At 39.5% G+C, this 25,180-nt stretch overlaps 1 protein-coding gene across 1 annotated transcript in view; it reads left to right on the top strand.

Annotated features, from left to right (window-relative positions):
* Positions 1-4,862: 4,862 nt before the first annotated feature.
* The window catches only part of LOC121175792 (urotensin-2 receptor), a 39,795-nt gene continuing 19,477 nt past the window's right edge, over positions 4,863-25,180 (top strand). The window contains exons 1-3 of the mRNA XM_041029631.1: positions 4,863-5,388; positions 6,529-7,244; positions 8,826-9,204. Of these exons, the coding sequence (XP_040885565.1) occupies positions 6,531-7,244; positions 8,826-9,203 (1,092 nt within the window). The 5' untranslated portion in view covers positions 4,863-5,388; positions 6,529-6,530 and the 3' untranslated portion in view covers position 9,204. The remainder of the gene's footprint in view (positions 5,389-6,528; positions 7,245-8,825; positions 9,205-25,180) is intronic.

Genomic DNA, 25,180 nt, shown 5'->3' with positions numbered 1-25,180 from the left:
CTGTGGTTTGACACACTGTCTATCAAACTGTTACACCGCATCATTTTGAGGTACTTGTACTTTACTTTGAAGGAAACATTTTTAGTTATTTTTTTTACTCCACCACATTTCTCTGACAGCTCTTGTCTCTTCGGTTCACCCCCAGTGAGACAGTGTGGCCCCTGTCAGTGCCGCTTCTCACCGTTAGAGGAAAGAAGAGAGAGTGAGGGGGGGGAAAAAATGCAGAGCTGTAAATTCTGGTGCATCAATGAACATGAAGCTTGATTGCGTTGTGCTACAGTTTTATCACATAGTCAGTGTAGAAAATGTGATATTTAGTTCCAGGTTAATCTACTTATCATTATACAAAGCAGTTAGAATTAGCTCCTCAATAAACAATGACATATGATTTTTCAGTTTTACTGACATTGTTGACTCTCTTCTTTATCCTTTATTAAAACAGCACGATGCAATGAATCCTCTCAAACCAAAGTTTGTGTTGGCGCGTTGTAACAATATGTTAGTCTTGCATTGCTCATCTTGCATTTCCCTTTATTTTTATAACAGACAGTAGACAGGAGACAGGAAATGAGGAGACAGAAATGAGGGATGACATGCAACAAAGGCGCTGGCTGGACTCATACTGGGAACATTATGATTACACAGGGTTTTGAATCCTTAGCAAGGACACAGATTTGCAGGGAATATTCTGAACAGTGGACCTGACCTGTTTCTGATTTTCCGTCATCCCCTCATCTTGTGAAATGTAAAAATTTGCCAACAAAATAGTCCACAAAAAAAAAAAAAGAAAGAAAAGAAAAAATACAACCAAACCATATGACAATGGGCTCTGGCTATACACAGATCCAAAACGCAAAGAAACAAATTAAAGCTGTGAAATGTTGAATGCACAGTTTTTTACAGATGCTGACATGTTACAGGAGTTTCCATAACTCCACGCTGCACACTCTGGAGATCGCACACTTAGCACATTATCTTGCTATACATTTGAGAACATGGCACTCTCTGCCCTGCACCACAAATACAGGCCAGCAACACAAACAGCTTCACAAACACATGTAAATTTATCTTTAAGCAGCTGCCTCACTTCACTATCCTCCATTCATTTCCAGTTTTTTCCCTTGGTATGCACCAGGTGCAGCTCTCTGAGTGAGCAGAGTATTTTGAGTATTGGGTGTTGTGCATCTGTCAGGCCACAAGAGTGCAGGGAATAGTAACATGATCTCCAATGGAAGTTAAACAATAAGCTTCATTATCCTCCCAGAATATTCAGCTGCAGGCTGCATACAGCTGATATCTAAAGATATCAAGAAGTGTTTTTAGACGTAGCCAGAAGGAATCAAGATTAATATCCACAGCCTAAAACGCAAGAGTCTACTTTCTGAAAAAAGCTTGCGAACAGTCTCTGTAGCATCCTTCAACATGTGGGCTGCAGTTCGACATGTACAGGAAGTTGTGGAGGGCAGCGAGTTTGAGAGATGAGACCAGGTATCGGCAGCAGTTGAATCGAGTATACGGGTTTTGTACGGGTTTGTAGCACTGAACAGTCTGAGCAGCAAACACAGCTGTGGTAAGCCTCCGACGGGAAAACTCGACTCAGTCAGTCTCCACCTGCACTTCTTAAAGGAAGCTAAACTTTGTCACAAAGTCTTCAAGTGAGTTTTTAACACTATTTAAGGTTGTAACGCTTTAATTTACATGGCTGAAAGTTAGTTTGATAACATTTAAAAGCCAAATGGGAGAAGGTGAAAGCTTCTGTCAGTGGCTATTTCCTGCAGGCAGTACATAGCAGTGTGAATCTCATTTTATATTAAACTCACAAAAATACCAATAGAAAAGATCAGTTTGTTTATTTTTTCCAGCACCACAGTCATCAATTCACAGCCATCTCTTCATTAATGATTGCGTATGGAGGAAAGTCCCAAAGTCCCACAGGCAGATAACAAAAGTGGATTCCATTTTTGGTTTTGCTCTTGATGTACTTGCTGTCTTTGCTTTTATTTTTGGGATTTTGTTTTACTGAGGCCATTATTTTTTTTTTAAAAGGTTCTTTGATGTACATTCATTTTGAACTCTGCCTTATTTGTATTCCTCCATTGTTCTATCATTTCCACTTCTCTCCTCCTCTCTGTCTGCTACATTGACAAACTTCATCCTTTCATCCACAGAACAAATGAAGAGCAGGCAGCAGTCACGGCGGCTCTGCTGTGCATCGCTTCGGAACGAGGATGCATTATGCATGTTGTGCGCTCTTGCAACATCAAATGGCACATGGAGCCATGCACACCTGTCATTACACACAGACACATGCGCACACTGACTCATAGGCCAACATGAATGTTAGTGAGTGCACCTTGAATATGCATTTATGCATTTAGTCAAATTGCTGTTTACCACAGGTTCAGGTTTGATAAGAAAATCTGATTTTCTGTGTGTATGTTTTTTTTTTTTTACTATCTCTTTCTGTTTTTCTTCATTCTATGTCTTTTTAGGTTTAGGTGTGTTTGTGTGTGCTTGGTGGCTAATGAGGTGGAGGTCGGTGCCATCCTGTAAAGTCTCTTATGACTGTAGAACTCTATGACAGGCGGTTGTACTGCATCATTTACTGTGTAAGCAGCTGATATTTAGTCCTGATCTGGCAGTAATAGCTGCTCATCAGTGCTCCCTCAATCCCTTTACAGATCATCTCTAATTTTATAAGGATGACCTCTAAACACACAGACACAAACACACACCTACACACACACACAGACACACACACCACGCAGAAGCAATGTGACCCCTGCTGTGATAAGATCCTGCAGACAACCCTTATAAACCCCAGCTACATTCCACTTAAACCCTGAGACACACACACACACACACACACTCCCAGAGAGAGTGTGTGTGTGCTGTAACAGGGTATTACATAACAGCCAATAATTTATTTTCAATCACTTGCAAAGAATGCAGAGAAGAGGCCTGCTTGCTTTTCGACTGACATGTTTACATCCAGTTATACCTGCTCAACTCTGATAGGAACACTTTGACATTTAATTCAGTCATAAAAGCAAATGCATGCTGTCAGAAAGATTTGTGTCTCACTTGTGCATCCTAAGTGTCTTTTCCAGCAGCCATTCATCATTCGAATCCCACTACCAATGTACAGCGACCAGCCATAACATTAAAACCACTTACTGCTTTTTAATGTTGCGGCTGATTGCTGTAGTTCCATGAATGCTACGCGGGTGCCGGGGGAAAAAACAACAGCTTGTTGAGTGGCTGAATGTATAGACTTGAAACAAAGAGGGGCTTTATTTTTGTAAAGGACATTCTGACCTGTGAGGTTAAAAGGTTACAGCTGCAAATACAGGAGCATAAAAGGCTGGTCTGAGCGTCCTGCATTAAAATCCTTCTACCTGGAGGCCAGCTCTGATAAAATGAGCAACAAATGACAGGCGGAATTGAGGGGTTGAATGTACCTTCACATCAGGCCGAATTGACTGTAATTGCAAGTTTCCTACTGGGAAAGACTGTTCTCATTACCCTCCTACTGATAATAACAAATTTTGGAAATTGTGGATCAGATTTTTCTCTCGCTCGGCGTCGGGTTTTATGTTGACTTTTTTTAATCTTAAATAGGTATCAAATAAAGCACCCAACTGATCTCTTAGCAAGATGAGGAGAACCAAAACCATCAGTTATTTTAGCACCAAGGGAGTCCGTATTTATCTACAAATACAGAGATTTGTCTGCTGCAGTTTGCCCTAAAATGGCAATATCAGCAAACAAAAAAAAAAAAAAAAAAAGGAAGATTGAACTGACTATAATTGTAAGCTGCCCACTGGGCAGTGTTTTCATATTAGCCTCCCATTCGGAGTAAAGAAAAATCAGGATTGTTTGGATTTTTTTTTTTCTCCCACTTGGTATCTGTTTTGGTCTTCTTTTTTTTTTTTTTGTTAAACAAGTATCAAACATAGCACTGAAGGAACAGCAGTTTGACATGGTAAAAAATAAATACTAAAACTATCACATGGACACATCTTCGCCTCAGTTTGCGCAGATCTGCACAGTTTGTACAAAAATTTTGCCTCATTTCATACTCAGTCTGGATCCACCTTAAAAACAAAAAATATATGAGCCATCAGAATAATTAAAATTTGGAATCTATAATCACATTCAATATTTTTATTTACACTGATGCTTTCATGTTGTATTTTTCATTAAAATAGCAGGAAGAACACGGGCAGGAAACTGCTGACTCTTCTTCATCATACAATTTTATTAATACATTGTCCCCCTGTAGCCTGTATGAGCAGCGACAGAAGGCCAAAGACATTGTTTAGCTTGGACCAGCCTCCCCCAGCAGATGATATTTGATGACTGAGCTTTGGAGGATTGCCGCAGTGGCTAGTGACATTGACTCTGGTATTAGCCATTTAAAATAATGGATACTGGATATTCCAGGCTGGAACAAATGGACAGAGTTAGCTGTCTTTTTAGCTATTGATTTATACTGCACGTTTGTTTGTGTCACTGAGGTGTCTAATGTGTCTCAAGTCCCAGTGTTGCATATCAGTTTGTGACACACGCCCCCATTGCATGGAAATAGATGGCACAGGGGTTAGAGAGAGAGAGAGAGAGAGAGAGAGAGAGAGAGAGAGAGAGAGAGAGAGAGAGAGAGAGCAGAGCACATTTCCTGCATACCTCTCTCTTACCCATTCTCTTCGTCTTCTCCCTCCCACTTCGGGCTTTGGAGCGAGAGAGCCTCACTAGCAGCGCGCCCCTGTCTCTTTCTCTCTTCTCCCTCTTGCTCTCCCCTCTCTACCTCTGGCACTCTCTCTCTCTTTCTCTCTCTCTTACTCTCACTCAGTCAAAGGGGGGATTCTGCGTAGCCGGCTGAAAGCTCAATGTGAGCCTCACTTCTCATCATCATTTCACTGATGTCCTCTTGTTTTTGACATTTTCTCTTCTGAATTAAATTTCTCAGCTGCCGATGTCACAGCTGACAACCAGTGTCTGGATGCTACCAAGGTGCACAAAGGGTAGAGGGAATGGAAGAGAACTTTTAAGGCTGTTATCAGTGCACCTTTCTTTTGAATCTAGGCACTTTGGATAGATTTATTTACTGTTGAGAGACTCTTCAACAATGGAGGGATTTTTGTTGTAGTGGATGACTCATTTAGGTTACCCCCCACCTCCATCGAGACTGCTGGATATAGATTTTTTTTTCTTTTGTTCCATCTGCGCATTTCACCTCTCAGATACTCTGTAGAATCTGTTGGGACTTTTATGGAGTGTGAAATATTTGCAGTAAGTGTGAAGTTTGGAGGAGCAAAGTGAGACAAAGCATGGCTGATGGAACTGCAGCTGAGTATTGAGCCCTTCAGTCCAGGGGAGGCAGCCCAGGTAAGACTACTGTATATTGTGTATATTCTAACCGAATTATATGCCCAGATATATTTGTAATTTTCTGTAAAGATGTCTTTAGATGCATGGACTAAGGGCTGTTGTGTTTATCAGAGCGTACCATGCAGGTCTATTAGTGAGGACTGAAATAATATTAACCTCGTCTGACTTCAGCTCTGACTCTGATGATTTTGAAGCAGCTTAAGTCACAGAGGAGAAATAGTTTTTCAGTGATTTCTGTCGGAGGTTTGACAGCTTGGTTTTAAGACTGGCTAAAAAGTTTTCCACGTTCCTTCAGCAGTTGCATCAACTCTGATGCATTTGACTCTTTTTTTTTAAAAACGTGAAAAACAGAAATTCTAAAAATAATCAATGTTTAGATAGAATATCACCCAATAACTACAACTCTCATTTCCATTTGAAATTCTTTCACTGAAAGAAATTTGCCAGTGTTAAACAATCTTGAGAATATTTCTCTCTTCTGTGTTTTACTGTAATTTTTTTTTTCTTTTTTGTAAGTGTTTGCAAACCGGTCTTAGAATCATGCTGCAGCACTCCTGTTCATGTTCAGTCCAAACGTTTATCAGATGCCATTTGAAAACCTGATGTCAGTCACAGACACTTTCTGTTTCTACACCCGTCCACATCTCATTTCATGACCAATTTGGGAAAACTTGTGTAGCCTTACAAGAACGTGCTGTACTTCATGGTGTTTTACTCTGAATAAAAAATTTAATTGAATTGGCATGAGCTGGAAGAAATTTTCAGAGCACTTTTCAAGGCCATGAGTAAAATGAAGCATTTCATTTTCCCCATGGTAGGTCTCCACCTCTGCAAACATGCAAAGCACTTCTGTATGTTCTAAATGACTAGTAGAGATGGAGTATGCTTTACATTGAAAGCAGGCTCATTAAGATCTTCCCTAAAGGCTTCTCTCACAAATGGAGAATATGAATGAAGTCAAACAGGCCAGAATGCAGAAGTTCCTCTGACTACAATAGTCCCCTTTTATATAAATCCACTTCAGTGAAAGAATAGTCCAAGGACCAGTCCAAGTTAAAAGACGAGGTGATTACCAAATGTCATTTTTCTGTGAAGCTGCCATCCTCACCCTTTGCATTTCTGTTCTCACCCAACCAGAGATGACCACAGTGTCCATGGAGCCTGTAGGAGTCCTCGTGGAAAGGAGTGCCAATGCCACTGACCCCCCTCTGAACTCACACGAGGACTCAGCCGCCACCTTTACAATTGGCACCATTCTTTCCATCATGTGCCTTGTCGGAGTCTCGGGCAACATCTACACCTTGGTGGTCATGTGCCACTCCATGAGGACTGCAGCTTCTATGTACATTTACATCATAAACCTAGCTTTGGCAGATCTGCTGTATCTACTCACCATCCCCTTTGTGGTCTGCACACACTTCCTTAAGGGTTGGTACTTTGGGAACACAGGGTGTCGGATTCTGTTCAGCATGGACTTCCTGACCATGCATGCCAGTATCTTCACACTGACAATCATGAGCACAGAGCGCTACTTCGCAGTGCTGAAGCCTCTCGACACAGTCAAGCGGTCTAAAAGTTACCGGAAGGCCATCGCTCTGCTGGTCTGGGCTGCTTCTCTCATCCTGGCCCTACCAATGATTGTGAGCATTCAGCTAATGACAGTGGGCAACAAAGCCATGTGTCAGCCCAGCTTGTCCCCGCTCTCCTACAAGATATACATCTCCTTCCTGTTTTGCACTAGCATTGTCGCTCCAGGACTGATCATTGGCTATCTCTACACCCAGCTTGCGCGCGCTTATTGGGTTTCACAGACAGAGACCTTCAAACAGACCAAAAAACTTCCCAATCAAAAGGTCAGTGCATCACAAGATAATGAATTTTATGAGATGCAAATGGTTCTATTTTAAACACTTTCTGATGGTGCTTTGTTAGGCTTTCTGCTCATCTTCAAAGATTTGTGCTTTGCATATTTGCCTGTATGTGCTCAGATATTTATGACAACCTTATTCTGAACTCAACTTCGATGTCCTTGATGCTGCTATCAGCAACGTGCCTGTGCCATCCAAAACCATTCCAAAACCTGTACTACAAAACTAAAAGCATTTTCTGATCTGAAACCTTTGTAGTTAAGGTTTGATTAGGTTTAGGCACAGGAACAACTTAGTTAGGTTTAGTGAAAGACCATGGTTTGGGTAAAAATAACTACTTGGTTAAGACTGGGGAATAGTCGTGGTCATGGTGAAAAATGTTGGTATAGAGTGTGGGTAGTCTTTCCAAACCAGTCTGGGGCCCTGTCATTGGTTTTCCTTTTTTGGTGAGCAGCATCACACTACTAGACCCTGTTCCTCACATCTTATCCAGTCTGCAACTCAGCTGGAGATGGATCCACACACATCCATCAGGTCAAACCTGATATATAGGCTAGACATTAGGAACAGATGTGCTGTAGAAACCACCACAGACATTCAAGGATGTTGATTCAGCCATACTCCTCATGGAGAGCGTACTCACTCCTGAGGGATGGGTCCTATTTGCTGTAGCTCATAGACTTGTCTTTCTCACAGCTATTCCTTGCGCCTCTGTTTTGGCATAGGTTTGCCAACAATGCTGTCATCATGGCTGACAAACAGTTGCTATTTACGAGTCTATGAACATCGCAGCATCACTTTGGCACTCAGCTTAAAGCATTCCATTTTCAATCCTGCCTCTGCTGTAGGTTTTCTATTTTCCATTTTTGCTCTTTGCTCATGCTGAGACAAAACCCGTTCCAATTTGCTTCATACCAGGGCTTAAGATGGGTCCATTTTGTCTTATCAGCGTGATGAACAACGTGGCGAATGCTGCCCTGCAGTTGCATTAAAAGCTGTTCATAGGGATTACTTGTACCTTGGAGCACAAGAGAATGCAGACTGTCCAATTTTTAAAAGTGCTGTCACTTGCTACGGGAATAATTAATTCAGTGCTGTGTATAATGGAGGGCCCATTGCTGTCATCATGCTGATGCAAGAGAGCCAGTGTTTGATAAGCCATCCTTGGCTTTCATAGTACTGATCACTGGAGAAAAAATTGTTACGCTAAAAAGATCCAGTTTTCAAAGACCTCAACAGGTTCAACCTGATTTGCTGACAATAAGGTGTCACTTGCAAAAAAAATGCAGTGTATGAGCGATCATGAGCGATCAAGCTGATTGCTGATCAGTTCACACGACCTACTATAAATTTCTCAGAGTGCACACAACCACATTTATGAGGAGGCCAAATGTCCTGACACCACAAACAGTGCAGATATCAGATTTAAATTAATTTTTCAGAGCACCGATGCTTAACTTAAAGTGATCAGTGTCCGTCAATCTCCTGTGAAACTCATGACATTTTATTATAGAAAACCTCTGAGTGTCATTAATGTTTCCTCTCTTTGGTCTTATCTCCCTAAAGGTGCTGTACCTGATCTTCACCATCGTGCTCCTCTTCTGGGCATGCTTCCTGCCATTCTGGATCTGGCAGCTGCTGAGTCAGTTCCACCCCTCGCTGTCCCTCTCCATCAAAGCCAAACGCAACATCAACTACCTGACCACGTGTCTGACGTACTCCAACAGCTGCATCAACCCTTTCCTCTACACGCTGCTCACCAAGAACTACAAGGAGTACCTGAGGAAGCACAAGCGCTCCTGGACAGCTGGCAGCTACTTCAGCAGAAGGAGTCGTTTCCAGCGTTCACCTCGCCGGTCGCCATCTTCCAGCAGTCAGCAGTGTACTGAGAGCTTCATGCTCACACACACAGCCTCCCTGCAAGCTCATAACAGCAGTTTGTGAGGTAGGAGCAGCTTTCTTTGACTTACATTTCTGATTTTGTTTAGCTGATCAGAAAACCAAAAGTATTACAATCTCTGAAGTACATCCTGAAACGTTCCCAAAACATGGCTTAGTGCTGCACCAATTTCCAGCTTTTTTTTTTTTTTCCCATCTTTCAACTAACAATTATGCATCAGCAGCTTGGGAGCCAGTAGATGCTTTAGACTTGGCAGCTTTGTTGGAGTTTTCTATCAGAGGAAAGCCTGATTGTGATGAGTTATGTGACTACAGATGGCATTGATTTCTGGCCCTCTGAAAACATGTTTGTTTAGGATTCCTACTTCCTGGTATGCAGGGTAAACACGTCCATATGGGACAAGTGCCTCTTGAAGTTTATGTATGGAACTGGGTGAGATGGTGAAACAACAATAAATATTCGATTGCATGGGAAATTCAGAGGGTTCAGGACAGCAACTTGATTTTTTCAATAAACTTTTTTTGTGTCAGAGAACTGTCTACTTCTATGAGGGGCACAAACCATGAATAAGTCAAACTCCTATTTCATATGAGCCAATCATAGAGTTCCACCTATATGTGCACAGAAAAACAATTCCTCTGACTGAAGAAAAACAATACATATTCATTAAACTTTACTCCAGTTCATTAGTCAGAAATATTAAACTCATACTGATAGTGTCTCGCTACCTGGCACTATACTGATGTGATTACCACATTATACACTTACTAGCTTTTCAGTTTTCTTTGAAGACCAGTAAGTAGAACAGCAGCTGGAACTGAGGGCTGAACAATTAATTGCTTTTATGTCAAAACTGCAATTGGAAATTTACTCAGCTACAGCTCATTAGAAATGTGAGTGGCAAAACACTTAAAACACAGTCTTGGCTGTGGTCTGGTTATGCACCACTCTGAATATTTGAAAAACTTTGTAAACATATTTTTAAAAATGTTGTTTTCATTCATAAAAGACCAACAAAATGCCAATCCCTCCTGTCGATTTTAAGAGAGGAAGCTACCAGGTAGCTGGGTACATGTCAAGTATAAATGACTAACAACTGGAAGACAGTTGTTAAAATGCATCAGTCAAACTTGTAGTGTTTGACTATATCATAGAATAATAGTTTGCCACAGTAAAAGCTTTGGACTGGGACTCCTGCGTTTCAGGTTTGTGAAACTGCCTGGCTTTAGTCTGCAGAGAGTAAAAAGGCATTATATTCAGTGAGCTGTAACACATAGTGAATAAGTTAGCTTCAGTGATCACAACAGAAAATTAAAAGTAATGAATAAATTCATATCTAACAGTTATAGATAGGCTGGATTTATACAGTGAGCAAAAAGTAATGAATTTTCAGACATGCCTTAACAGTAGTTTAATATTATTACAATTGGCAAGCTATGTAGCCATTATTAATGAATACTGCGTAATTTTTTAATGTCCTAATTATATCTGAATAATATTTGGATTTAAATTGTAAACACAGTGCTGGTCAGAAAAAAGCTAAATTATATATTTTTATCAAATCATGATTGACCTTTGTGCTTAGATTATTTTGTCACACATACTTTTCCCAAAGGTCAAAAATGTGCCGCACTTCTCACATATTAAACTGTATCTGCGGTCTTGTTGAATGTTTTTCTGTAGTTATATCATTGATAATCATATCTGAATATTCCTGGTTTCTAAAGATAATAAAATGCAGTATTCATGGGGCACTTCATTCTACATACACAGTATCAAAATTTACAATAATGTGGCAATTGGATTTCCAGCTACACCTTATCTCTCAATTAAGTTAAGTACTACCCATGACGTTTCTATTGCCTCAAGAAGCTATAAAGTAACCCTTTGACTGAAATATCATTCTTCTTTGTTGTTATTTTATATTACCCCAAGGACTTGTCTTAAGGTTTCCTTTCCTATTCATTCAAGTACTGAATGATAGCTCTTATCTGTAACCTGAATGAATAGTCTGATCAATTCTCAGCTATTCTCCATGGCTCGCCAGGTGTCCCACTTTGTGCGATACAAAAAAAATTGGGTGTGTATTTCTGTATGTATTTGCCAGTGTGCATGACACTCTCATACATTAAATGGGCTTTAGATGTCTGTCTCAAATGTTCCTTGCAGAGAAAGCTAGAGGACTGAATCATAGTGCAGAGGAGGGGAATGGAGGGTGAAGAGCAGGGTGAGAAGCGAAGGACGTGGTTGGGTGACAGGACACATAGACAAGCACACACTTGCCACTTAGAGAGTTTGGTTGCACATCCATATAAATGTCATGTGCTGAAAAAGCCAGCTGAGACACATTCTTTTTTTGTTTTCAGATGATAACATCTGCTAAATTAATAACTAAATAAATACTTTTAGAATGTGAACCATAACTAAATCCAGACTGACACAGCAGGATATTATAACTGAGTGTTTACCTATTTTTCCCATAACCTCACCAATGAACCTAGACAATTTTATGTAATATCGCTTTTCATTCCAATTCATCCCACAAGAAAGAAAAAAGAAGGAAAAATCCAATATTTACAATCCCGTTCAGAACTTTGCACTCAGCTAATATATTGGCAGTGCTTTACCCTTGATTACTGGGGTGGTGTGTGTCCAGGCTGCCTGCAGAGAGAGAGAGTAGCTGTGAGTCATATATTACCACGCTCTGCCATGGAATACAATGTGCTGAGTGACACCTACTATAATTCACAAGGGCAGGGAATATGGCTCCATGTTTGTGCCTGCACACATGGAGCCAAAGTAGTAGTAGTAGTAACGTTACTTATTTTCATTACTTTTGTTACTCAGCTCAGATCAGATCACCCACGCCCACATTTCATAACTTTTATTCAACATCTAGAAATAGAAAACAAGACATTATGATTTAACCATCAGCCACCCTGCAGTTTGAAAGTATGGAATTCAGTAATTAAATTACAGTTACTAATCCCAGTAATGGTCCATTACTTTGACAACCTGGGGTTTTGCTTTTTTGCTGTTTTTATAGGAAGCTGATGGAGGGTTGATAGGCCTTCATCAGTGTGCGTTTAGTGAACTGTCTGGGAGACATTAGCATAATGTGGGGGCTGGTGCTGTTGGACGTGGCTAGCCATTGCCAAAGGGAGAGACTCATTTATGGATGGAGACGTGTTTAAACCTTCACCTTTGACTGAGCTGGGCTGAATCACAAAAGTAATGAAGCATGTAATGTAGGTAATTGATTTTGCTGTTGAGCAATGTAATTACTTTTTCAGTGGATTATATACAATAGGTAAATGACGTTAGTCACCTATAAACTAAATATGCAACATGACTGCAGAGGTGTACACAGACTGACAGAGCAGGACGTTAACATACATACAGCTCATATGCCAGTCTGAAGGTCATTGCTCAAGCCAGTCTCTCTGCTAACCAATCACAGTCTGACCTCCTGTGCTTTGATTTAAACCAACCAGCAGGAAAATATCATATTGCTGTTTTAATTTACCAATAACAATGTACAGTACAAGCGTTTAATTATAATGACATATAAACAGTTTATGTGCCCTGGAGAAACACAGCATGATTTTATAGCTATCACAAACTTGGCAATCCTCCAGCTGGAAAATCCTCTCTAGTGAGGGACATGAGAGGTAAAACAAGGAAGCCATAACATCAAAAACTGTGGATTGATTTCTATCACTTTTCTGTGGAATCATAGCCACTGCAGTTAAATGATCTGGAGAAACAGCAGCACAGATTAAACTGGATTCTTGCATGGTGCTATAATATACATTTGCTCTTTTCCTGCAAAGAAAAAAAAAAAGCATTATCTCTATGACAGATAAATGTTTAGCTGGCAATTAAAAAGGTATAAAACCAGGCAAAACCTTATCTATTCCACCCTGACATTTTATGCATTATTTATTTGTTAATCATTGGATAGCGACAGCTTCCCGTCTCTTCCTCATGGGCTACTTCACGCATGGCTCTGTTCATTTTCAGTGACTACTGGAAACTGGTGCACACAAAGGCTGGCTCAGAGAGACGTTACCATAGCACCTTTGGAAAATCTTTTTCGGAATAAGTGAGCTATTGGAAAACACAATGGGTCACGAAAATGGAATCGTATATTTTACTTTCAGTCTGCTCTTTTGAAATTATTTCAAACTTAAATCTTTTAAAACCTAAACCTTTTTATTGGTTTCCACACACGTCTTTCATTGCCCTAAGTGGATTTTTGTAAAAGGGCCCCTTGACAGTGCATGAGTGCTACCTAATACTGTTTTGTGCTACATTCTAAAGTGACTCATAAATGTTTCCTCAATAAAAAGTTGCAGGCTAAACTCCTCAGTCAGGGGTGATAGCTGCCTGGCAGGCTATGTGGAAGTGCCCCAACTCCTAATGCACACTGATAGCATCACATGTTTACTGCAGCACAGGCCACACAAGGAAGCAGCCAGCGAAAGCAGGAAATGGAAGGAACAAGGCATTTTTAGCAGTTACTGTGGAAGACATGTGATGTATATCCCAATTTTATAGGGCTGTGGTTTAATATTCACTGCAACCTGCAAGGGCATAAGGAATCTCCCCTCTGACAAGCTTAATTACTCCACGATGAATATTTCCTACACGCCCAGTTCTCAGATTGCCCTGAAATGTTCTGTTAAACTGTCCAAAGAAATTGACAGAGATAAGAAGGGATGAGGACACTGTTTGAGTTGCTTTTGCAATGCTGGTTCCCATCCATGGCAACTTTGTACACTGGTATCAATTATCTACACAGTAATAGTCAAGAACAGTGTCGTGATAAAAGGAAGAAAACACCTTATGCTGGGTTATTATACATGGTAACACAGACAGAGAGATCTCGAACATTTGTATAATCTGTGCCTATATGATTTTGAATAACCCCCACTGTATGTAGCATGTCCTCAAAACACAGTAATATATCTTGGACTTTCATTGTAGCAGTGACATGTCTAAAAGCTTTCCCCTGTCCTCCCAGATAAGGAGAGGAAATTAGTCAGCAAAGGAAGTGGAAATTTGAATAAACGGAAAGATTTTCAGGTAATATTTCTCTCTGTCAGCTGTGCCTGAATAAAGAAGGTGAATAATTCATACAAGAAACTAAACAAACTACCACTATAAATCCAGTTGTACATACCAATATATTCATTAATTTTAAAGCATTGGCTTCCGGTGTTTGGATAGGAATTAATGTTGATTGTGCTACCAGGATAAATTCTCTCTGGTGCCTGTGGACTAAGAAAAAAGAAGAAGAGTACCAAGGCCAGCCCTTAATAACAATATTGTACTACAAAGGGGAACTCAAGGGTTACTGCTTGATGTGTTGCTTTAAAGAGGTTTAAAGGATGGCTGTTGGTTTGCCCATTAGTTATTATATCTCAACAACTATTAGATAGATTGCAATTAAATTTTGTCTAAACGCTCATGATCCCCAGAGGATGAACCCCACTGATTCTGATCATCCTCTGACTTCCTCTAGTGCAGAGGTCTCAAACCTGTTCCTCAAAGGGCCGTGTGGCTGCAGGATTTTGTTCCAACCAAGCAGCAGCACACCAGACTTGACTCATTTAATCAACTGATCTCAGTCTTCAGACAGTTGATTGGTCAAACACAAACAAACAGCAGCTGGCTCAGGTGGACAAACTCAGTACTCTACAGTAAACAAAGATTCTGATTTAGATCCATTTTCTTTCAGCCAAAACTGGAATGGTCCATTAAAATGCCATGACTCTTACTAGATACTTTAATCAAAGACTAAATTAATTTTACAGCCATCTTTTTAGAATATTCTCTATTAAATACAATTGTTCATCTTAATTCTGCTTTTTTTATTTGCTTATCTTTCAGAACACTGAAATTTCCACCATCCTCCTAACATTTTTGAAACATACTTAATTTCAAAGTCTGCAATTAACTACATTTTGAAACCGTTCTCAGAAAAAAAACTGTTTGCAAGGAAAGAAAATATAAAATTACTTCAGTTCTGAATTCCTTATGGGCTCCAGTCTGTGTTTAGTGCTAATTAGAAGTGCAGCCTCACAGATCTGCTAGCATGGCTGCAGACTCTTAGTCTTGTTCAAATCACAACATAGTCTAATGCCAAAGTTGAAAGAACATCAAAGTAGTACGTATGCTGGGTTGTTGGCATAAATCATCTAGGCTATCACATCATGCAGATTTGTATGTATTCATAGTGTCTACAAGCAGTTATGCACAAATCAAGTCTATAAAGATTAAACGAGAGAAGCCTTGACCGCTATTAGAGCTGACTACGAAATAATCATTCCCTCAAAGACCAGACATGCTCCATCTTTAATTATAATTGCTTTAATCCCATGTCTAGAGCTGCACACGTCAGCCCCGCTTTAAAGCCATCCTCATCTGTCACAGGCTGTGCCTGAGCATGTTACAGAAATATTGATAGAGGGCTCATTAACTTGGTTATCATCTTATAGCCTTTTCCACACAGAGCTTCCATCTCAGGTGCCAAATGAAACAGCAGTTGGACTGAGGGTCTCTTGGCAGAATCAGAGGTCACCTCTGTGAAGGTCACCCAGAAACACACACACACACACACACACTGACTCTTTTCTTTCACTCATGACGGTGAAAGGACTATTGATCTCCCAGCCATATATCTGAAAGCTGATTACATTGACTTGGCTCATTTTGGGAAATTGGAAACAGGAATTTCTTTTCTCCTCTTGTCATAGGTGATAGCAAGCTCTGCCTGTAATAGCTATAGGCTACATTGTCTGAGAAAGTCCCCAGTGTGATCAATAAGCACCTTAACTCATCCTGCACTGCTGTTCTACAAGATTATACAGAGACTGGGATTGATCGAGTGCCCCCTTTGCTGGGTTCATGTTAATGTTGCAACCTTCATTTCGAAAGGTCTTAAGCTGATGAAACGCGGGCTCGTCTGATGATTTAATGCACATAAATGTATTGCATATGCTTTTTTTCCTTTCCTTTCTTCTTGGGTCACCCCCCATTTATCCCCATAAGGTAAGAGAACATAAATTTTAGCACTTAACTCTAAAGGAGCTCATGCATCATGTTTTTCCTCTTTCTTTCCCAGATTCCAGTCAGACATCTGCATTAGGAATGAAAGACAGTTTGAATGACGTTTGTGCACAGTTTAGCAAAGTAAGCAGGCAGGAAGTGATGATAGGAAACTCCAGGGGGTGACAGCAAGAGACAGCTTTTTATTTTCAGTTTTCTATTTTTTTTTTTCTCTGAGAACTTCTACAATTTTCACAGTAACCTCTGAGTACACTGAATGGATGGATTGGCTGGGGCAAAAAATAATTGTTGTTGGGCCCCTGTTTAAGCCCTCCTACCCCCCATCCTCTGTCTATTATGTTTGTGCCATGTCTCCTCAAAGTTCCCATAGGTTACAGCGCACACTATACATGGCAGTTCAGTAATTTTCCCAAACACACAGATACCCATCAACCCCTGTGCTTGAATACTATGTGGATCCAGGTTTTTGTGTTCATCATTTTGAGGTAGTTTGATTATACAAACGTTTATTTAGTAATATGCAACAAAAATGAATGAACAAAAAATACACAATACATGTGCCATACTACCTCTGCACCTGCTCAGCAAACGCAATTCTAGCAAAAGATACATCTGATTAAGCAGCCCAAACCTCCTTAAGCTTTCTAAATAAATATTAATTTTAGATAAATTATTTCTGATGCTTGTTTCTGAGTCCAGTCAAAAAACAAAAAAACAAAACAAAACAGAAACTAGAGTCCTGGATTTGCAAATGTAGTCGCCTAAGATACCACTGACCAAATTCAGGAAAGCAATTTGTTTTACTTGTGTAGTGTAATTTCCATGTCACATGAAACAGGGGCCACTGTAAAATGTTCATGTGTAACTTAAGCAAGCAAAGCAGTCAGCAGATATTTTGGTGAGTGACAGTCGTGGTCAAATGTCACTATTGTCATTGGTGGTCCACACACAATGGCCATGTTTGAGATTTGAGGCAACACTACGCTGTTGAAACACTACACCAGTACGTAGCCTACATAGTGTCATAGTGTACTACATGGAAGTGTACTAACAGAAATGTCCTAACTGAGACACAGTGTAAGAGTCTTGCAGTATGCTATACTCTGGCACACTGGTTCTTTGATCTAAATGCTAATGCCTTATGTCATGCTCACATGCTCACAATGACAATGCTGACACACTGTTGTTTTGCACTTTTACCATGTCCACCATCTTAGTTAAGAGTGTTAACATGTCAGCATTTGCTAATCAGTACAAAGCACAGCAGAGGCTGTTTCATATTTCCTCTTCCATTTAAGTCCTGGTAATAAATTGTTGCCTAATGTCTTCATTGTCGTGTGATTTGCATTCATTGTAGTCATTGGACATTTAATGCAGATCCTGTCACAGCTGATATGGTACTTTGACTGTCATCTGCAAATCATCAAATTACATACAACTTATTGACATTAGTCCAGCCCTAGTAAGGGTAGAAATCAGAGAGCTAACAGTGCTTAATGGGTCCTCCTTACTGTACAGAGAGGATACTGAGCCTAGATGGAAAACTTACTGCAGTGTGACAGCATGGAAACAGAATGGCACCCAAACGCAGAAGGGACAACATATCAGTCCTCTGCCAGCTCTTTCCTGAGAAAAAAAAGAGAAGGCTCAGGGATACTGTGGCTAAAGTGATAGAAAACCTTTTCTTTAGCACTTAAACCCGGGTTCTCTCACTGCATGCAAAATGCCTACATGCCCTTAAGCACTTCAGAAGGTGTTACCAGCTACTTCTCTGAAGATTTAGAGCTTGTTGTGGCAAAATGGAGGAAACAGAGATAAGGGTGAGGAGAGGAATGATAGAGAGGATGAGAAAATGGTCTACCTTTTACCAGAAAGATGAGCACGGGTGAGCCCCCTTGTTTTTCTTTTTTTTTTGATTTGTTCTGCTGTTCTTGTATCATGACAAAGACTGATGCAAAGGGAATGGAGGACGCAAAAAGATTCAGTGAAAAGACAAGAAAATAGACTGTCAGTGAAGAATATAAAAGCTGGCATGTTATACATAGATGAGCTTAGGAGACATTTGAGTGATGAGGCTAAGGAGAATATGGATTTGGATTGTGTAAGTATTGGTGTGTGTGTGTGTGTGTGTGTGCTGAGCGATGTGACTGACCCTGGACAGCTGTGTGTGTTTATAGTCCTCAGGTCCTCGGCTGCACACATGCTTGTAAATACTTATCCTCTGACCCCGGACAAAAGTGTCTGGCATCTGCACATAATTTGGCAACCTAGACCAGGAGGGCATTAAAACACTTACACAAGCAGAACCAAGACATTAAAAATCATCCTGTGCTCACTCTTTTTAATCCATGTCTACTGTACTGAACACCTCTAAATCCTGCAGCTGGCTTTTTTTTTATTGTCTTCTCCTCCTGCTGTTTCCCTTTGTGTACCTGTCCCTCTCAAATAATGGAAATGTTTGTGTTTTCAGAGAGGAGGAGGATTATATAGCTTAGTGGAAATTATTGTAGAATGTTCTAATGCAGAGAACCGTGACAGACACTTTGCATTTTAACGGGTTTTTGCCGTTTCTTTGCTTTCTCTCACCTCTAAACAGAATTTGTGAGTTTAGCTGTGAAGACACTCGCTGCTGTGATGTCAGTCGATGTGAATTATGATTGCGCGTCATAACAGCGGTAAATAGAACTGCAGAGCCATCAGTTTTCCATGTTCAGGCTGGAGCCCTGGGATGGATGCTGACCTTGTGAAACGAGCGATATACCTTTTAAAACAACTGACTCCGATTGACCGAGCAAAAGTAGTGAACCCTGGCAGACTGATCTCACCAAATGGCACACAAACAAAAAGAACATTTCCTTCATTCATTTTGTGTTAACATCCGGTGACTAAAACCATTTGGTTAAGGCTGGAGAAAGATCACGGCTGTAGAAGATAAGGTATTGTTATATTTACACAGTTAAAGTGCTTGGATAACCGTTAGGGTTGTCTATGAATCCACCTGCAAGTTGTACTTTAAAAAATTCTCCACAGATCTTGTCTCATAATTAGCATTTTTTTTTTTTTTTAGTCTTTTATGTCTTTGTCAAGTTGATTGTGATCGGTAAAGCCTTCTGTGATTACAACGCAAACAGGAACTGCTAATGGAAAATGCAATGCTTGACTGATATGGTAGAGTTTCCAAAAAATGTAAACAAGAAAAAAACAAAAAAACAGCAGGACTCATGTGTATCTTATAGCTAACTCAGTGACTCCATGGCAACATTGCACTTTTTTTTCCCTTCTAATTCTTCTACTTAATGTATAATACCACTCACATGCCAACTGAAGGCTGTTCACCTGAAGGTTAATCTATCCCCATAAATATATGACATTCTTGTTTATGAAAAGTGGTGACTGTGCCATAAGTCTGTACCATGGCCATTTGTTGCAATGAAGCTTTGTCTGAAACCTCTCCCTGTTTACTATATCTTGCACTGTATTAACCTTCTAACATTTAATTTATATCAAAATTGTGAGCATAAAATTTTGGTGTATTGAAAAATTCCCATAGCTGAAGAAAAACGTTGTATCCACAGCATATGCACTACTTTCACATCATGTTTATATATATATATTTATATATATTTATTTATATATATATATATATATATATATATATATATATATATATATATATATATATATATATATATATATATATATATATATATATATTTTAACTTTTTGGCAAATTGGTACCAGTAGTCACATTAGCTATTAGCAGTTCCTGTTTGCATCCATGGATGTACTGAACTGTCACTGATTTACTTTGATGCTGGAGAAAAGATACTGAATATTCTCAGCCACGTTCTGGAGTTGTAGCATATTTTTCCTGTTATTTCTAAGCAGCAGATTTGTTGACATTTATTCACAATGGATATCAGAGATAAATTACATTTTTCATACTAACTTGTCGTAGCAGCAGTCCCTCACCGCAGGACTCTGGAAACCTAAGCCTACACCTGAATGCAGCCATTATTAATGTTATTAGTTACAGTTACCCTTCTCCTGCTGTGACAAGTCAAAATGTCTGCTGTAAAAAAAAAAAAAAAAAAAAAAAAAAAAGGTCTGTGTTGTCCTTGAAAGTATCATCATCATCATAATCAGACTACGGAGCTGTCAGGTAGGAGTAATTCCGAAGGAGACTTGGCCGTTTGTCTGTGAGATATCACATGGTTGGCACAAGACCACTGAGATCATATCAAAATGGATGCATTATTTATCATGGAAGAAGATTCTTGTGAATCTGGTGCATTCTGCTGTAATGGCCTCCCCAAGGCCAGGCAGGGTTAGGGCCTGATACCTTCATCCCTCAGCAGCTTTTTCCTGGCTGCAGGAGCATGTTTGATCATGTATCTGAGACCAGGAAGACTCTAAATGAGGAGGATGTATTATTTAAACCATCCTGAAACAAAGTGCTCCCTGTTTCCTTCTCCAGACCCCACTGAATTCTTTTTACCCGCTGCTGTACCTGCTTTGAACCACATTTCACTGTTTCCTGTCTATGTCTTTCCTTTGGCTCACTTGTCGATCTTGTCTCCATCTCCCTGTTCAAACACAGAGAATCAGTCAGACTCACTGACGGACAGGTTGAACAGGGATACCAATAAGCTCCACTCACATGTTTGAATTCCTGTCCTGAGCACTCAAAGAGGGTTGAACTGGTATCCGTGGGAACAAAGAGATCATCCGTTCCTGAAAACCAAGATGTCGCGTTTATTTGTGAGTGGCTGTTTCCTGAGGGATCCGGACACTGCACGGGCTCATCTAGCAGCCAAAAAGCTGATACAATCAATAGGAAGTCTGGATGTGTGCTCACACAACAGCCTGTAAGCGTAATCTAACTCGACAGCTCTCTCTCGCTCTCTGTCAACTACTTACGATACATGGCCAAAAGTATGTGGACAGCTAAACAAAGTACACTGTGGGAAAAAAAGCCAGCTTATGTTCTTGGGCATAACTAAGTTGAGCACTTAGAAATATGAGTGATTGATTATTTAAAGAAAACCCAAACTTTACTTGCTACAAAATGAACCAGTCCTGATAACTTTCCGAGTTCAGTCCATGTTTTCTTTGTACCAGACTCCTCTAAAGTGTTAAGTCTAAACAGTTTAATCAAATCATCTTTTTTTTTATCATTAATTCAGATGATGACATTGTCATCATCTGGTATCATGTTCATAGCTGTATCAGAACTTAATCATGACTTCAGCCTAACTCTCTTATTAAAATGTTTTGTTTAACAAAAATTAGATTTAAAGTTATAAACAATTAGGCTGATATCACTGAGATCGCATTAACACTGGATTACATGCATGAGCTGTTCCCTGTGAATTGCTTGGGTAAGCAATTTGAATCCATCATAGGAATGGCTGACTCCGCCACGAACCACTAACCAAAAAAAAAAAAGAAAAAAAAGAAAAAGAAGTACTTTACAGAGAGGTCATTAAGCATGAATTATTTGGTTTGATCATGAAAATCTTGAGGATATGTTGCCTAGCATGCACTGTTGTGTTCAAATTCCTTCTTTTTACTAATTTGAAAACAGTTGCATGATGTTGCATAAGGAAACTTATGTACCTTTATGTACATGTTTCCCAGATGAGTCACACTGCTTCTTATCGTCAGTGCAAGCGACGATGAAGATAGGTATCAGGTCGCTCTGTGCAGGCCAGTCTAGTTCTTCCACACCAAATTGGGAAAACCATTTTGTTATGGGTCTGGCTTTGTACATGTGGAAACAGGAAGGAGCCTTCCCAGAATTGTTGCCACACAGTTGGAAGCACACCACTCGGTTGTCCCTTACTCAGAACTAAGGGGCCTTGTTCAAACAATGAAAAACAGGCGAAGCATATTGTGTGTTTAGAAGCGAAAAGGAAAATAAAGGTTCAAAGGTACTGAAATGCCAACGCATTAAAAAACTGGCTTCTGTTTCGGTTGTTTATAGCCGTGGATTATTCATGAAATAGTTCCAAAACAGTTGCTGAGTGTATTCAGTTCAATGGCTGCTCAAATATAAACCTGAACACAAAGAGAAGGAGCTGAAACAAAGATTGCACCCATGGACAAAGTAAGACAGTCATTACCAGTTCAAAATAAGGTTGTAAACAACAGACGTCTCTTAAAAACCCAGATCTTGATTCTAATTTGCTTTGTGCTCTCAAGTGTTTACTGGTGCTTTTGCAAAAAGCGAAAACCATCTGGTTTTTGAGAACAGTAAAAAGAGGATAGAAATGGAACAAGAGTAGTGTAGGTCACTACACATTACACACAGAGTTTGTTCCGTGTAAACTGAGTGTAAATGTGAAGGAGAACACAGCAGATATATTTGTCTGACCAAATGTATTAACACACTAACTAATGTCATAAACACACTCATGTACTTTACTTGGCTGAAGGAGTGAAACTAAAGGTGTGCATCAAAATGTTATCACGCAACTGGTGACTGCAGTTACAGATGTCCACAACTGTACAACTAAATATCCAAATTAGGGACCGCACAAAAACGATAGGGGTGGGGAGGAGAGCTGAACTTTAAAAAAGCAAGTCCCCCTAAAACAGTGAAAGTTTCAACTTATACTCTCTGACATAAACAAAGATGTTCTGTATTACAAATTTTTAAAAAAAAATGTACAGCATTTACAATAATAAATAAATACATTTAAAAAATTTAGCATCCTGGCAGATTTATCAGCCTGAACTTAATTGACACAAATAAGTGAGAATGATTCTTTGAATTTTCTTAATTTGAATTAACCGATTTTTTTCTTTAGACCCTGGCCTCAACTTAGAAAAAAATCCACAGAATCTCATAATAATATAACAGTATTGGTACAACTTGATTCACATATGAAGTAAGAAATTTAAGGCGGTGTACCCGAACCTTAACATTCAATTTCATAACGGGATAAAGGAATAACAATTTTCATTATTCCTGCATTTGATACTTTTTCATTCATTTATTAGATTTTTTACAATTAATCTGTAGGGGAAAGCTGAAAAAAAGAAATCAGATCCTCTCTTCCTAATAATTTTCATATAGTCCATGACTTTAATAAGAATGAGTCACCACTTCTTTGCTTATTCACTTTTTATACTTTTTTTGCTTCTAAGCTCTTTCTCTGTCCTTTTTCACTCCTCCCTTATTGACCTCCATCACAATATGCCACTATCTAAAATAGTTGACTATCCCTGTAATCCTCCCGTTTAGTGATATGTTTACACCTCGCAGACAGAATACAAATATAGCCTTGCCCTTGTTGTGTCACCTTAAGCCAGCAAACAAAGGGATCAAGTGATCCATCACCTGGAAACATCCGATACTGATGGTACCGAGCGTAAAACGGAAACATTTACACTTTGCACCGCTTAATCTAGACTTTAGATCCTTCCAATAAAGATGCTGCTGCTTTTATGAAAAGCACTCCAGTCCAACCTTTAAGTTTCCCCTGTCATTGCCAGTGCTATTGTTCCTGAGCCAAAGCACAGAATTTTAAATATCTACCTTGTTAGCATCATGTAGGGAGCATTTTTATAACAGCCCGGAAACCTTGAGGCGTGCTGGTGCTGGAGCTGCAGCACAGAGACCTTGCGCCATGTGGAATCAATACTAACATGCAGTATTAGCTGACACTACAGGCAACATCCTGGTGCTCCACATCTAAAAAGCTTTTATTGGTTTCAAATCTGGGGAAATTTCCTTTTGAAAGGCATGGCCAGGAACAGTTTTCTGTGACTGTGATTTCTACAGATAATCAGTTCATAATTACATGAAAGAAAAGAGAAAAACTTAATTTGATGTTTAAACAGATAGAGCAGGCAATGAAATTGCAGTTTTACTATGCAGAGTAAAATTGAGAACCTAAAATAGAAAATTAATATGTAAACTGGAAAATTAAAACTGAAAATATTAAATGAACAGTATAATACAAAGTGGTCTTCCTTGTTCTTATTCATTCTGTTGTGTGTGGTGCTGACCTGATTTGACAGCACGGAGCCCCCACACTGTGAAATCCAGGCTATCATCACCATCACCAGGCTTCCATAAAGCAAAGCAATCACAAGTCTACACTGTATATATTACATACAGTCTGGGTGTATTGTCCCTCAGTCTGATTCAGTGGATGTCATTTAACTGTAAAATTATGTGCGTGTAGAAAAGAATATTTTTATCATTGGCTACTATCACAGAATCACAAAGTAGGATTATTGATCTATACACAGGTCGATGTTGTGATCACCATTATTCTAAATCTAAAAGAAAAGTCTTCTTTAAGAAGTGCCTTCTCTTATGTAACATCTTAGTCAACTAGTCCTGAAAGTGAAATCACTACGTCACCAAGTTTTTAGAACAAAATTTTTTGCAATATTTCACATGCTGATAAATTTCACTGTGCCCCTTTCTTGTCATGCCTATAATGAAAAAAATAGAACTTATATACTGCCACTTCCAGTGAAAATGATGCAGCTCCAGATTTTGAATTCAGATTTTGAATTCAGTTGAATTAATGGAGTAAGTACTCTTGTGGGTTGAAAATTCTCCGACTTCTTAGGTTAAATAATTCATTTAGAAAGCCTTTGGATTTCCATTATCATAAATCTGAAAATGGCTTCCTCAGGATGGCGACTAAATCCATTTTCATACAGGTTTTGTTATCGCTGTTTGTGACTGTTCAGTTAAGACGCTCAGTTAGTAACACAACCACGACATTTCAAAGTGCTCATGTGGAATACGTTATTTATTATTTGGCTTCTAGGCTCTGACCTCATCCCTCCCCACACAGAAGCACCACAACAACAATTACTCTCTTCCTAGGGGAGGTAGACTCAGAGGCTACAGGTGGATGCGGGGGTGGAGGTGAGGCTTTTGAAATGCTAAATGAACAGCAACAGCACTGGCAGCAGCATA

The sequence above is a fragment of the Toxotes jaculatrix genome, chromosome 21, assembly GCF_017976425.1.
Source record: "Toxotes jaculatrix isolate fToxJac2 chromosome 21, fToxJac2.pri, whole genome shotgun sequence".
Classification (NCBI taxonomy): Eukaryota; Metazoa; Chordata; class Actinopteri; family Toxotidae; genus Toxotes; species Toxotes jaculatrix.
This window is presented reverse-complemented; position numbering and strand designations above follow the sequence as displayed.